Below are 15,996 nucleotides of genomic sequence, written 5' to 3'. Positions count from 1 at the left end.
TTCTTTGCTAGCACAGGTATGAGTAGCTTTCAAGTTCTTAAGACTGCAGGATTTTGGAGGCTAAAGAAATCTCTGTGCTTTTCAGCTTTCATGTTGGCAACACAGTTGAACCCCCTTGTGGAGCAAGAACGACTGTCCAGCAACTGTGTTTGCCAGATTCACCGATTTATCGTGAACACTCTGAAAGACGGAAGGTATGTGGTGTGCTTTTTTCCTGTCTTACTGTATTGTAGAATGGGAATGAATTTAAGAGCAAAAAAGGCAATAGTGAGTTTTCAGCTAAGAATTTAACAGCTATTCAGTTAAGAACTCAGGTAGCTAACACATGGCACCCAAGGAAGAGAAACATGGAAACAAGTTGGAAATTTCAGAGCAAAAGATTAAAGTAGAATGCAGAAATCTTGTTATTTCTAATTTCTTCAGAAGCAGCGCTTTTAGGATTTCCCCCAAAAGTATCTTATCTTTTTTGTTTGTTTGTTTTTGGTAGAAACGGGGTTTGCCATGCTGCCCAGGCTGGTCTCAAACTCCTGAACTTAGGCAATCTGCCCACCTCAGCCTCCCAAAGTGCTGGGATTACAGGTGCAAGCCACCTCGCTCGGCCTCAAAAGTATATTTTAATGAAAAGAGGTCCCTTATTTTACAGCAGAAAACAACAATTATTTTGTTTTTTTGTTTTTTTGTTTTTTTTTTGAGACAGAGTCTTGCTCTGTCGCCCGGGCTGGAGTGCAGTGGCCGGATCTCAGCTCACTGCAAGCTCCGCCTCCCGGGTTTACACCATTCTCCTGCCTCAGCCTCCCGAGTAGCTGGGACTACAGGCGCCCGCTAGGTCGCCCGGCTAGTTTTTTGTATTTTTTAGTAGAGACGGGGTTTCACCATGTTAGCCAGGATGGTCTCGATCTCCTGACCTCGTGATCCGCCCGTCTCGGCCTCCCAAAGTGCTGGGATTACAGGCTTGAGCCACCGAGCCCGGCCAACAACAATTATTTTGTAATGCTGCTTTTGTGTGTGTGTGTGTGTGTGTGTGTGTGTGTGTGTGTGTGTGCAATCTTGAATCTCTTATATTAAATGCTGTATTTAGCCAATATAGAATATGTTGAACCACGTGTGGTGGCTCATGCCTGTAATCCCAGCACTTTGGGGGCTAAGGTGGGAGTGTTGCTTGAGGTCAGGAGTTTGAGACCAGCCTGGGTGACATAGCCAGACCCTGTCTCTAAAAAAAAAAAAAAAAAAAAAAGTTAGCGAGGTGTGGTGGCACATGCTACAGTCCTAGCTACATGGGAGGCTGAAGTGGGAGGATTCCCTAACCCCAGGAGTTTGAGACAGCAGTGAGCGGTGATTGCACCACTGTACTCCAGCCTGGGCAACACAGCAAGAGACTATCTCTAAAAAAAATTTTTTTTGAAAAAGGAATATGTTTTACACTGACAAGTTGCTGCATGCTGGAAATACAATGATGAACAGAACTGTTATTCTCATTGCCAAAAAATGACTTATTTTAGGCAAGGTGCAGTGGCTCACACCTGTCGTCCCAACACTTTGGGAGACCAGGTAGGGAGGATCACTTGAGCCCAGGAGTTTGTGACCAGCCCAGACAATATGGTGAGACCTTGTCTCTATGAAAAAAAATAAAAGCCGGGCGTAGTGGCAGGTGCCTGTGGTCTCAGCTACTCGGAAGGCTGAGGAGAGAGAATGGCCTTAACCCTGAGAGGTGAAGGCTGTGGTTAGCTGAGATCGTGCCACTGCATTCCAGGCTGGGCAGTAGAGTAAGATCCTGTCTCAAAAAAGTCCAAAACAACAACCACCACCAAAATAAAAACAATCAACAATACTAAAAGGTTTAAGTAATTAGTTTTTAAAAATTGGGTTACACTGGTTTTAGGACTCCTAATTTTCTCCAGCTGTTCTTTTTTCCTACCTCTTTAGGTTGGTTGGATTTCGCTCAAGAACTTTTTTCTGGACGGGCTCTTTAATGCCATATTCCCCATTATCAGCCTGTTGGCCTTTCTACTGGATGAGAACTTGCCTGGCTGTCTATTCTTAGGTTCTGTGACTTTACCCTCAGAATTTTGTTTTCTGGCATTGAGTGTTGATCTGGAGAAGTCTTAAGGGCAGCCTGGTTTGATTTCTTCCCTTGTAGAAAGCTTTGCTTTTTTTTTTCTTGAGGCCTCACTCTGGTTGCCCAGGCAGGAGTGCAGTGGCAGGAGGGCAGTGGCAGGAGTGCAGTGGCAGGAGTGCAGTGGCACCGCCAGGGCTCATTGCAGCCCTGACCTCCCAGGCTCAGGTGATTCTCCCACCTCAGCCTCCCAAGTAGCTGGGACTACAGGCACTCACCACCACCGCCAGCTAATAGGCTTTGCTTTTTCTACCTATATTCCTGAAGATTTTTTTTCTTTATATCTCGACTTCAGTACTTAACCAGGCTATGCCTCAATGTCAGTTGCACAGATTCTTTTTTTTTCTGGTATGTGATATGCTCGTTCAGTCTGCAGATTCAATTCTTTTCAAGCAAGTTTTTCTGTGTGTTATTCCTTAATGTTGTTTTCTATTTCATTTACTGAGTTCTAGTTTTTACATATGTTGTAGATAACTTTGACCTCCATATAGGTATTTAGTTTAACCTTTTTTCTAATGGATGCATTGGCTTGCCTCAAGGTTTTCCAACATAATAGTACAGTTTTTAGCCTTCTCTTTTCTGCTCCTCCATCTTTATAAATTATGAGATGTATGATAGTATTAATTTTGTTCTGTTTTTTCTTAGCTGTTCAAGCTCCCTTTTCTTCTTCATCTCCTGTTTTAGCTCATCGTTTGGCTCTTCATTGGTCGAATGTGTACAGTCGTACTTACTTTGCAGATCGCTTTGGAGGAGTGCTTGCTCCTTTTCTTGGCTCGCACTTTCTTCTAGAGTGGGTTCTTTCATTGTCTCTGCCTCCCTGTTCCTTTCACTCGGAAGCATTGTTGTGTGTTGTGTGGTTGCTTTGTGATCCCTTTTTATTTTGTTCATGCTTCATGTGGACAGTCCTGTCCCGACTTGGCATTTGCTCTGACATAGTCTAGGCGAGGTACACGTTGCCAGCCTTCTCACGTGGGACCTTTTGTCTTCCAGTCCAGGCCACCTTGGGTGCTTCCGTGGTGCTTTCCAGCCACTCAAATGTCCTCCAGGGCGTGGTCGCGGGAGAGGGTGGAAGCGTTGCTGGGATGGGGTGCAGTCCTTGCTGGGAAACTCTTCACAGCTCACTCTCTCCAGTCACGGAGACAGCTCCGCTCCCCTGGGCTTTGCCTGACTGCACTGCCTCCGCTTGGAGACTTGCCTCGTGTTCTTTCGTACCTCTGCCGAGAGGCTGTGTATGACTGGGTGTATTTACTCCATGCTTTTTTGGTGATCATCTAGGTTTATTCTAAACAGGACTTTAGCAGTCATCCTTGTACTTTACGTGTTTATGCTTTTATTTCTGAATAACAGATTATTAGAATTTGTATTGTGGGGTCAAAGGACACCTATGGAGAGTGTGTCCATTATACTCATAAATGTTATATAAGAGTATCTATTGACCGGGTGCGGGGGCTCACGCCTGTAATCCCAGCACTGTGGGAGGCTGAGGCGGGCAGATCGCAAGGTCATGAGATCGAGACCATCCTGGCCAACATGGTGAAACCCCATCTCTACTAAAAATACACAAATTAACTGGGCGTGTGGCGGGCGCCTGTAATCCCAGCTACTCGGGAGGCTGAGGCAGGAGAATCGCTTGAACCCGGAAAGTGGAGGTTGCAGTGAGCCGAGATTGCCCCATTGCACTCCAGCCTGGGTGACAGAGCAAGACCCCATCTCAAAAAAAAAAAAAAAAAACCTATTTCTGAATAGACAAATTCATAAAAACAAATTCAATGATTGGTTCTCAGGGATGGTAGAGTGTGGAGTGACTGTCATTGTACACGTGGTTTCTTTTGGGGATGACGACAACGTTCTCAAGTTAGGTAGTGGTGATGCTTGCATAACTGCGGAATGCAAAACTCCTGGGATTATCCTCTCTGAAAGGGTGAATTCATTATAGTATGCGAGTGATATCTCAATAAACATGTTATTTAAAAAGAAGTGTTTGGCATTAAATTTGTCAGCATAACTGTGTATTAGTAATATTTTAAAAAATAATTATCAACCAGGCACGGTGGCTCACGCATGTAATCCCACCACTTTGGGAGGCTGAGGCAGGCGGATCACCTGAGGTCAGGAGTTTGAGACCAGCCTGGTCAACATGGTGAAACCCTGTCTCTACTAAAAATACAAAAATTAGCCGGGTGTGGTGGCAGGTGCCTGTAATCTCAGCTACCCGGGAGGCTGAGGCAGGAGAATCACTTGAACCTGAGAGGTGGAGGCTGCAGTGAGTTGAGATTGCCCCACTGCACTCCAGCCTGCGCGACAGAGCAAGACTGTGTCTCAAAAAAAAAAAAAAAAAAAAGATTGCCTAATACTCAACTCTTGTTTCTTTCTTGCGATAAATCCTGCCTTAAGAAAATAATCCTAGGCTGGGCTGGTGGCTCACGCCTGTAATCCCAGCACTTTAGGAGGCTGAGGCAGGTGGATGACCTGAGGTAGGGAGTTCGAGACCAGCCTGGCCAACATGGTGAAACCCTCGTCTCTACTAAAAATACAAAAATTAACCAGATGTGGTGGCAGATGCCCATAATCCCAGCTACTCAGGAGGCTGAGGCAGGAAAATCGCTTGAACCTGGGAGGCGGAGGTTGCAGTGAGCTGAGATTGTGCCATTGCACTGCAGCCTGGGCGACACAGTGAGATTCTCTCTGAAAGAATAATAATAATAATCCTCTTAGCTTTTTTTTTTTTTTTTTTTTTTTTTGAAACGGAGTCTCGCTCTGTCGCCCAGGCTGGAGTGCTGTGGCCGGATCTCAGCTCACTGCAAGCTCCGCCTCCCGGGTTCACGCCATTCTCCTGCCTCAGCCTCCCAGGTAGGTGGGACTACAGGCGCCGCCACCTCGCCCAGCTAGATTTTTTGTAGTTTTTAGTAGAGACGGGGTTTCACCGTGTTAGCCAGGATGGTCTCCATCTCCTGACTTCGCGATCCGCCCATCTCGGCCTCCCAAAGTGCTAGGATTACAGGCTTGAGCCACCGCGCCCGGCCTAATCCTCTTAGCTTGCTAATTTTCTGTTTTTATTTTTTAAAATCTTTTTAAATTTTCTTTCTGTTTTTATTTTTTAAAATCTTTTTTCTGGAAAATTTTAAACATCTACAAAAATAGACAATACACAGTAGTTTGATGAGTCCCCATATAGGCCTTCATTCAGCTCCAAATTGTCACCTGTTGTCCACTTTTGCTTTATCTCCATCCTTGCAACGTCCAACTCTCCTCTGTAATTTCGAAGTAAATCTCAGACATATTATTTCATCCATAAATATTTTAGTATATATTTTTGAAAGATAAGACCTCTTAAAAAGACACTATCCCGGCCGGGCGCGGTGGCTTAAGCCTGTAATCCCAGCACTTTGGGAGGCCGAGACGGGCGGATCACGAGGTCAGGAGATCGAGACCATCCTGGCTAACACGGTGAAACCCCGTCTCTACTAAAAAAATACAAAAAATTAGCCGGGCGAGATGGCGGGCGCCTGTAGTCCCAGCTACTCGGGAGGCTGAGGCGAGAGAATGGCGTAAACCCGGGAGGCGGAGCTTGCAGTGAGCTGAGATCCGGCCACTGCACTCCAGCCTGGGCTACACAGCGAGACTCCATCTCAAAAAAAAAAAAAAAAAAAAAAAAAAAAAGACACTATCCCATTTCACACCTAAAATAACAAATACCCTGTCAGTGTTGCATTTCGAACTTGTGCGTGCGTGTACGTGTGTGCGTGTGCGCCTGCACAGTCTGTATGAATCAGAATCCAAAACAAGATTCCCGTGACAGTAGATGGACGGTCTGTTAAGTCTCTCTGAATCTGTAGGCTCTGCCTCTACCTTTTTTCTCCTTTACTGTTTATTTGCTGAAGAAACCAGGCCATTCATGCTTCACCTCATGCAGTTTCCCCCAGTCTGGATTTGGCTGATTGCATCCCTGTAAAGTCGCTTAATGTGTCCTTGTCATCTGTATTCTCTGTAAGTTGATATTGGTGTCTCCTTTTAATATGCTGCTAGATTCATCTTGCTGATATTTTATTTAGGATTTGTGGGATATCGCAGGATGAAATTAGTTTTGGTTTTGTGTGTGTGTTTCGTCTTAGGTTTTAGTATTAGAGTCATACTGAATGATTCATAAACCTTCTATTTTTATATGTTCTGGAGTGATTTGTATAATTTTGGAAAGTAGTTAAATATCTGCCACTAAGTATCTATCAGATAGTTATTACAGGGAATCTAGATACCATTTTCAGGAACAGATAATTTCAAGCTTATCTTATTGAAACTCTGATGTGAAACCTGATAAGGGTTTCAAACACACCGATTGATTGTATGTAAAAATCCAGAACCAGCAGTCAGACCATTTGAAGTGTAAAATGTGATGAAACCGGGTAGATTATTGCTTGAGTATTGCTCTAGGCCAGTTTCTTCATCTCCACGGCCACTAACCTCTCTCAGGCCTCTGTCATTTTGTCTCTTCTCTTGGGCTCCCTGCCTCCAGTTGGGTTCCCATTAAATTCCTTCTTCATGTTTCAGTTCTTTTTAAAATGCAGACATTGTGATGTGCTCATCAAGTATGCATTGAGCAACAACTGTGGGCCATTTGCTTCATTAAGCACTGGAGGGATACCTGTCTTTATTGACAGGACAGTCCAGTAGGCGAGAGAGAGAATAACAAAATAACCACTAATGAACATATAATTAAGACGGAGCAGAGTGTTCTGAAGGAAAGGAACCGTGGCTGTAGGAAAGACTAGAACAAAGCAACCTGATCTCAACTAGAGATTAAGGAAGCGTCTCTTGAAGTGATGTTTGAGATGAGAGCTAAAAAACGAGTATTAGATGAGGCAAAATGACAAAGAACACACCACCACCATCTCAGCAGCATGGACAAAGGCCTTCTGGCAAGAGGGACTGTCGCAGATGGCAACACTGAAAGGAAACAGGAAGGGCAGAGGGCAAAAGGCAGAGGGCAAGGCAGCCCCATGGATGCACTGGAGGGGGTTTAGCAAGGCCAGGCCAGGCAAGCCATGGCACAGGTTTTTCTTTTTGGCCTAAGGTCATTGGGAAGTTATCACAAGGTTTCAATCAGAGTTAAAAATCAAAGAACTCTGAAGTTCTTAAAAATGGGTCATAATTACATTTTTTAAAATACTTGTTGTCATAATTGTTTTTCACTGAGAAAAAGTCATTGTTTAGATATGTGTTTCTGAAAACAGGTCATCTCTTTTTATGCCATATATTCTCGTGTTTAGTCATCTAAATTCTTACAGTGTCAGTTGCTCCTTGATACAGTACGTAGCAAGAACACTGCATTTTAATTAAGGAACTAGACGGGAAATGAAAACCCTGCAATCTAGAAAAGGCTTGATCATGACGCAGTGAAAGATTAAGAGAAATATTTATGTAAACGGATGACAAAGGGAAAACAGTTTTATCAAAATGATCATCAGGGAAAGCATTTTGAGTAGCTTATCATTTGAACGCAATTTATTTTTCTAACCTGTTTCTGTTTGTCTGCTTTTGCAGGAGAGTAGTTATTTTGATGGAATTAGAAGTTTTGAAGTCCGCTGAAGCAGTTGGAGTAAAGATTGGCAATCCAGTGCCCTATAATGAAGGTAAAATGCTTTGGCATAGGTTGTAGCACTCAACTGAATACCTCTTTCTATAGTTGGAATTCTACCTGTTGGATTCAGTTTGACTTGTTAGTGTTAATAAAATGATAGTGATTCTGGGGTCTAGGAACCAGGCTATTCTGTCAGGCTTTTTCAGTTCTAAAGAAACGATGTGGGAGGGGGGAGGGGGGAGGGATTGCATTGGGAGTTATACATGATATAAATGATGAATTGATGGGTGCTAACGAGTTGATGGGTGCAGCACACCAACATGGCATAAGTATACATATGTAACAAACCTGCACGTTATGCACATGTACCCTAGAACTTAAAGTATAATAAAAAATATAAAAAAAAAAAAAAGAAAAGCAAGAGAAAAAAAAAAAAAAGAAACGATGTATGAAGAAAGGGCACAATTAGAAAGCAGTGGACAAATGGGCTGGGTGCGCGGTGGCTCACACCTGTAATCCCAGCACTTTGGGAGGCCAAAGCAGGTGGGTCACTTGAGGTCAGGAGTTCGAGACCAGTCTGGCCAGCATGGCAAAACCCCATCTCTACTAAAAATACAAAAAGTAGCCAGGCATAGTGGCCCGCACCTGTAATCTCAGCTACTCAGGAGGCTGAGGCAGGAGAATTGCTTGAACCCAGGAGGCGGAGGTTTCAGTGAGCCGAGATCGTGCCACTGCACTCTAGCCTGGGCGACAGAGCGAGACTGTGTCTCAAAAAAAATAAGAAAGTAATGGACAAAGATTCAGTTATACTAGACTAAAAGAAAATATCTAGGATATTATAGGGTATCTGTAATATTAATGAGAAACGTGTTTTCCTAAGATTTATCTTATGCACACTTTTGTTTTGTTTTTTGTTTTGTTTGTTTGTTTTTTGAGACGGAGTCCCTCCTGTGTCGCCCAGGCTGGAGTGCAGTGGCCGGATCTCAGCTCACTGCAAGCTCCGCCTCCTGGGTTTATACCATTCTCCTGCCTCAGCCTCCCGAGTAGCTGGGACTACAGGCGCCTACCACATCGCCCGGCTAGTTTTTTGTATTTTTCTTTAGTAGAGATGGGGTTTCACCGTGTTAGCCAGCATGATCTCGATCTCCTGACCTCGTGATCCGCCCATCTCGGCCTCCCAAAGTGCTGGGATTACAGGCTTGAGCCACTGCGCCCGGCCTGTTTTTTTTTTTGAGACAGAGTCTCGCTCTGTTGCCCAAACTGGAGTGCAGTGGCACGATCTCAGCTCACTGCAAGCTCTGCCTCCTGGGTTCACACCATTCTTCTGCCTCAGCCTCCCGAGTAGCTGGGACTACAGGTGCCCTCCACCACGCCCGGCTAAGTTTTTGCATTTTTAGTAGAGACGGGATTTCACCATGTTAGCCAGGATGGTCTCGATCTCCTGACCTTGTGATCCGCCCGCCTTGGCCTCCCAAAGTGCTGGGATTACAGGCATGAGCCACCGCGCCTGGCACACTTTTGTTTTTAAAAAGTGTGAAGCATGCAGTCTATACTCCTGTGATAGCACTCACCGCACTGATAGCTTTTAGAATTATCCCTGTTTACTGCTAAGCCGTGAGTAAACTATGTGAAGGTAGAGATCATGTTTGTTCTAGTGCCTAACTTGAGGCTGGCCTTTAGTAAGTATTTGTTGAAACAAGTTGAATATATAACATTATTTTACTGTGATTATCTCTTGATGATGAAATTACTAATGATTTAATTTTCTCATGAAAATGTATAGAAAAGCACAATGAAATCAGAAGAAAAAGTCCATTTTTTCTTTGCATCCTAAAAGAAGCTGAAAAAAAAATCATTACTTTAGACAAAAGAGACGATTCTAGAGAAAGGCAAAAAAAATCTTCAAATCACTGGCCCTATTAAAGGAAAAGATTGTTTGCCCTTACACCAAGTCAAAAAATAAAGTAAAAGCCTCACTTTATACCAAAATAAATTTGAGATGTATCTTTTCAAGTTAGAAAATGAAACCATCAAAAATCAAAAAGAAGAGGCTGCACAACGAATAATTCACAGTGAATATTTGTTTAAATTGAAAATTTAAAATTACGTATTAAAAATAGGAAAGCAGGCACGGTGCCTCACACCAGTAATCCCTGCACTTTAGGAGGCCAAAATGGAAGAATTGCTTTGAGTCCAGGAGGATGAGACCAGTCTGGGCAACACAGGAAGACCCCATACCTACAATAATTTTTTAAAAACTTAGCCAGGTGTGGTGGCTCACACCTGTAGTCTCAGCTACTTGGGAGGATGAGATGGGGGGATTGCTTGAGCCTGGGAGGTTGAGGCTGCAGTGAGCTGTGGTCGCACCACTGCCCTCCAGCCTGGGAACACAGCAAGTGTCTGCTATACCCCACTGCAAAAAATTAAAAGTATGTCAACTTAAATTAGGATAAAATATTTGCAACTGATAGGATTGACAAAGGGTTACTATCTTTACTATTTATTGAATTTTTTGCATATTAGGGAATAAAGTACTTCATTAGCAGCAGGCATTGGAGAAAAATAGATTGTTCACTATAGAAGGAAAACAGATGGCTGATACATTAGAAAACATCTTCAGCCTTGCTTGTTATCTTTGTCTTGTTCCTGATCTCAGGGAGAAAGCATTCAGACTTTCACCATGAAATATCATGTTAGCTGTAGGGTTTTTTTTTTTTTTTTTTTTTTGAGACGGAGTCTCGCTCTGTCGCCCAGGCTGGAGTGCAGTGGCCGGATCTCTGCTCACTGCAAGCTCTGCCTCCCGGGTTCACATCATTCTCCTGCCTCAGCCTGCCGAGTAGCTGGGACTACAGGCGCCCGCCACCTCGTCCGGCTAGTTTTTTGTATTTTTTTTAGTAGAGACGGGGTTTCACCGTGTTAGCCAGGATGGTCTCGATCGCCTGACCTCGTGATCCGCCCGTCTCGGCCTCCCAAAGTGCTGGGATTACAGGCTTGAGCCACTGCACCCGGCCTTATTTATTTATTTTTGAGATGGTGACTCATTCTTTCACCCAGGCTGGAGTGCGGTAACTTGATCTTGGCTCACTGCAATCTCCACCTCCCAGGTTCAAGCGATTCTCCTGCCTCAGCCTTCCAAGTAGCTAGGACTACAGGTGCCCACCACCATGCCAGCTAATTATTGTATTTTCAATAAAGACAGGGTTTCACCATATTGGCCAGGCTGGTCTCGAACTTCTGACCTCAGGTGATCCACCCACCTCGGTCTCCCAAGGTGCTGGGATTACAGGTGTGACCCACCGTGCCCAGCCTTGAGTCTTATTTTATGTACAGATTATGGTCTCTTTTGGTAAGTTCTGTGTGTACTTGAAAAGAAGATGTATTCTGTTGTTGGGCAGTCTTGTAAATGTCAATTAAGTTGAGTTGTAAATTGTGTTATTCAGTTTTTCTATATCCTTACTGTTTTTCTGTTTACTTGTTCTGTCAGTTACTGAGAGGGACATTGAAATCTCTAACTGTAATAATTATAAGTTTCTCTCTCTCTCCTTGCAGTTCTATTAGTTTTTGCTTCATGTATTTCGAAGCTCTATTATTAAATATCTATATAATTTAGAATTCTTGTGTCCACTTGAAGAGTTGACTCTTATCATTATGAAATGACTTTATCCCAAAGTTCTGTGCTTTGAAGTCTGCTTTGATATTAGCATAGCCACTTTGGCATTCTTTTTTTTTTTTTTTTCTCGTAGAGACAACGTCTTGCTCTGTTACCCAGGCTGGAGTACAGTGGTACATTCACGGCCCAGTGCAGCCTCAACGCCCTGGGCTCGAGCAGTCCTCCCACCTCCGCCTCCTAAGTAGCTGGGACTACAGGCATGTGCCAACAGGCCCAGCTAATTTTATTTAATTTTAATTTTTATTTATTTATTTATTTTTGAGACAAAGTCTCACTCTTTTGCCAGGCTGGAGTGCAGTGGCGCGATCTCAGCTCACTGCAACCTCTGCCTCCCAGGTTCAAGTGATTCTCCTGCTTCAGCCTCCTGAGTAGCTGGGGCTACAGGCATGCACCGCCACGCTCAGCTAATTTTTGTATTTTTAGTAGAGATGGGGTTTCACCATGTTGGCCAGGATGGTCTCTATCTCGACCTCATGATCCACCCACCTCAGTCTCCCAAAGTGCTGGGATTACAGGTGTGAGCCACCGCGCCCGGCCTAATTTTATTTTTTGTGAACATGGGGTCCTGCCATGTTGCAGGACTGGTCTTGAATTCCTGACCTCCAGCAATCCTCCTGCCTCAGCCTACCAAGTAGCTGGGACTGCAGGCTACATTGGTAGTCTGGGAGATGGAGTACTGGGCCTGCCTGGACTGGGACTACAGTGCCACCATGCCCAGCTCATTACTTTTATTTTTATTTGTAGGGACGGGGTCTAACTTTGTTGCCCAGGCTGGTCTCAAACTGCTGGCCTCAGTCCTCCCGCCATAGCCTCTTGAAAGGCTGAATTACATGCCTAAGCTACCTTGCCTGGCCATTGTGTATACTTTCTGTTGCTAGCCAGTCAAATTCACTCATCGTTTCTCAGACAATGCCTCATCTGCTGTTAATCCCATTGAGTGTATTTTTCTTCTCAAATAGTATAATTTTCATCCCTAGAAGCTCGATTTTGGGTCTTTTAAAATCTCTTCTCCATCTCTGCTTAATTTTGGGGACATACAGAGCACAAAGACGATATTTGTCTTAAGGTCCTTGTCTGCGGATTCTGATGTCTGTGTAAGGTCTGGGTTTGTTTCCATCAGTTGATCCCGGCCTCTCCCATCACAGATCCTATTTTCCGGCTTCTTTTCATGCCTGGCCCTCGGACTGAATGCCTCGGACGAATGATGTTGGGATTTGGACCTTGTTGGGTGCTGCAAACTTTTGTAATCCTGTAATGATTCTTGAGCTTTTTCTAGGGATACAGTTAACTTGGAGACAGTTTGATCTTTTGGTGTGTTGCTTTTAAGATTTATTAGGTGGGATCAGAGAGCTGCATTTAGTCTAGGCGTAGTTATTCCCAATACTGAATCAAGACCTGACAGGGTGTTCTACTTCATGCTCCATGAATATGAATTTTTCCCGTCTGACTGGTAGAAACAGGTACGATTTCAAGCTTGCTATAAACACAGGCATGGCTCCCTCTGGCCTTCTTAGATGGTTCTCACCCTGGCCTCAGATAGTGTCCACACACACGCGGGCCAACCAGTACTCTGCTGACTACCCAGGAAACCTGCCACCCATCTCTGGAGTTCTCTGTGTACAGCCCTCTCTTCTCTACTCCTCTGTCCGGCCAGCTAGACGGTGATCTCCCCAGACTCTTGGCCCCCATCTCTGCACCTCGGGTTCTGGCAGGCCCCCTAAGCCCTGGAGGCACTGAGCTGGTGCAGACTCACTCACTGTCTTTCCCATGCACAGCAGTCGCTGCCCTTCATTGCTTAGTGTCTCGTGTCTTGAAAACCGTGTGTTTCAGATATTTTCTCCTTTTTTGGTGGGGGGAAGGGGTTATTTTAGGTATTAGGGTAAACCTGGTCTCTGTTGCTCCATCATGTCCCGTACATAGTTTTAAAAGTTGAATATTTTTGCAAGGTGTGTCCTTAAAAACAAAACAGCATTCTCCTGGCTCACTTTTCTTTGGCCTCTGACTCCTGTCTGGAGACAGTGTATTTCAGATCTGCAGCTGTTTCATCTCTCTTTTTCTCCGTATTTCTTTTTTTTTTGAGACGGAGTCTCGCTCTGTCGCCCGGGCTGGAGTGCAGTGGCCGGATCTCAGCTCACTGCAAGCTCCGCCTCCCGGGTTCACGCCATTCTCCTGCCTCAGCCTCCCGAGTAGCTGGGACTACAGGCGCCCGCCACCTCGCCCGGCTAGTTTTTTGTATTTTTTTTTTTTTTAGTAGAGACGGGGTTTCACCGTGTTAGCCAGGGTGGTCTCGATCTCCTGACCTCGTGATCCGCCCGTCTCGGCCTCCCAAAGTGCTGGGATGACAGGCTTGAGCCACCGCGCCCGGCCTGTCTCCATATTTCTAAGTAACACATTTGTGCTGCTCTTTGTTAATTCTTTCAGTTGAAGCATTTGTTTATTAACTTCACACTACGGGAGATTAGAATGTGGCTCGCTCTCTCTCTCTCTCTCTCTCTCTCTCTCTCTCTCTCTCTCTCTCTCTCTCCCCCTCTCTCTCTCTCCCCCTCTCTCTCTCTCCCTCCCTCTCCCCCCGCCCCCACTCTTTTTTCTTTTTTAAGTCTTCCTCTGTCACCCAGGCTGGAGTCCAGTGGCGTGATCTCAGCTCACTGCAACCTCCGCCTTGTGGACTCAAGCAATCCTCCTTGCCTCAGCCTCCTCAGTAGCTGGGATTACAGGTGTGCACCACCGCTCTGCTCCCTGCTAGTTTTTGTTTGTTTGTTTGTTTGTTTGTAGCAATGGAGTCTCGCTGTGTTGCCCAAGCTGGTCTCAAACTCCTGGGCTAAAGCAGTCCGCCCACTTCAGCCTCCCAAAGTGCCAGGATTACAGGTGTGAGCCACCGTGCCCAGCTTAGCATGTAGCTCTCTTATACTTCCCTTGTCCCTGCTATCCACATGGAAGAAGTAGATGTTAATATCAGATTAGATCAAAATTAATTAATTAATTAATTAATTTATTTATTTGAGATAGAGTCTTGCTTTGTTGCCCAGGCTGGAGTGCAGTGGCATGATCTGGGCTCACTGCAACCTCTACCTCCCAGGTTCAAGTGATTCTCCTGCCTCAGGCTCCCAAGTAGCTGGGATTACAGGTGCCTGCCACCATGCCCGGCTAATTTTTGTATTTTTAGTAGAGATGAGGTTTCACCATGTTGGCCAGGCTAGTCTCGAACTCCTGACCTCAGGTGATCTACCCGCCTTGGCCTCCCAAAGTGCTAGGGTTACAGGCGTGAGCCACCGCGCCCGGTCAAAATTTATGTATTTACTTATTTGGAGACAGGGTCTTGCTTTGTCATCCAGGCTGGAGTGCAGTGGCTCAAACACGGTTCACTGTAGCCTCGACCTCCCAGGCTCAAGCAATCTTCCCACCTCAACTTTCCCAGTAGCTGGGAGTGTGAACTACCACACCCAACTAATTTATTTTATTTTATTTTTATTTATTTATTTTTTTGAGACGGAGTCTCACCCTGTCACCTAAACTGGAGTGCGATGGCACGATCTTGGCTCGCTGCAGCCTCCACCTCCTGACTTCAAGCGATTCTCCCACCTCAGCCTCCTGAGTAGGTAGGGTTACAGGTGCCCACCACCACACCTGGCTAATTTTTTGTATTTTTAGTAGAGACGGCGTTTCACCGTGTTGGCCAGGCTGGTCTCGATCTCCTGACCTCACGGGAGCCACCACACCCAGCCCCAACTAATTTTCATATTTTTTGTAGAGACAGTTTTGTCATGTTGCCCAGGCTGATCTTGAGCTCCTGAGCTCAGGTAATCCGCCCGCCTGTCTCCCAGTGTGCTGGGATTACCAACGTGAGCCCCTGCATGGGGCCAACATCAAAATTTAAATGGCCGGTCAGATTTTAGTTTTTTTGTGAAACATATCTTGCTTTGTTAAAAATTTAAAGTTTTCAAAACATACCTGTAGAAGGCAACTTTCAAATGGTTGTTATGTTTTCAGATTGATGTTTTGAGTAAGCAGAACAACGTCATTTTACTGTTTTACTAATCAGCCAATTTTTGAACTAAATCTAAGGTCACTAAGAGATGATGGTCAGTCATGAATATTTGGAAAAACATTTGTGATATAATTTATAGAAAAGACATGTTCAGAGTGTATCGAATAATTTTAAGAACATATCACTCATTAAATACATATATTAACTAACTATAACTGTGACACTGAAAATATAAAATTGACTTTAAGCTGATCTGCATCAAGAAGCTGGAAGATGGTCGTGTGGCTTGTCTGAAATCTTCTAGTGTCTTTATCTCCTCTTTCCCAAGTGATTTCTCAGTAGGAAGCTATGTTTGTACTCAGAGAAGGAGCCGTTTCTTAAAAATTAAACTGTCTCTCTGCTGCTCCCAATAGACGGAGGTGCTTAGCTGGTTCCCACTGAAGCACACTAATTCACTGTCTTGATTTAAACTTACCAGTATATGCGGGGCACAGTGGCCCACGCCTGTAATCCCAGCACTTTGGGAGGCTGAGGCGGGCAAATCACCTGAGGTCGGGAGTTCAAGACCAGCCTGACCAACATGGAGAAACTCCCTCCCTACTGAAATACAAAGTTAGCCGGGCATGATGGCAGGTGCCTGTAATCCCAGCACT

General features: G+C 44.8%; 1 protein-coding gene across 1 annotated transcript in view; it reads left to right on the top strand.

Annotated features, from left to right (window-relative positions):
* RPA1 (replication protein A1) overlaps positions 1–15,996 on the top strand; it is a 64,483-nt gene that overhangs the window by 14,211 nt on the left and 34,276 nt on the right. The window contains exons 4-5 of the mRNA XM_033185140.1: positions 86–194; positions 7,652–7,740. Coding sequence (XP_033041031.1) covers positions 86–194; positions 7,652–7,740 — 198 coding nt within the window. The remainder of the gene's footprint in view (positions 1–85; positions 195–7,651; positions 7,741–15,996) is intronic.

This window comes from Trachypithecus francoisi, unplaced genomic scaffold, assembly GCF_009764315.1.
Source record: "Trachypithecus francoisi isolate TF-2019V2 unplaced genomic scaffold, Tfra_2.0 Lachesis_group20, whole genome shotgun sequence".
Lineage (NCBI taxonomy): Eukaryota > Metazoa > Chordata > Mammalia > Primates > Cercopithecidae > Trachypithecus > Trachypithecus francoisi.
Note: the sequence above shows the minus strand (reverse complement) of the source record. Positions and strands in the feature narration are given on the sequence as shown.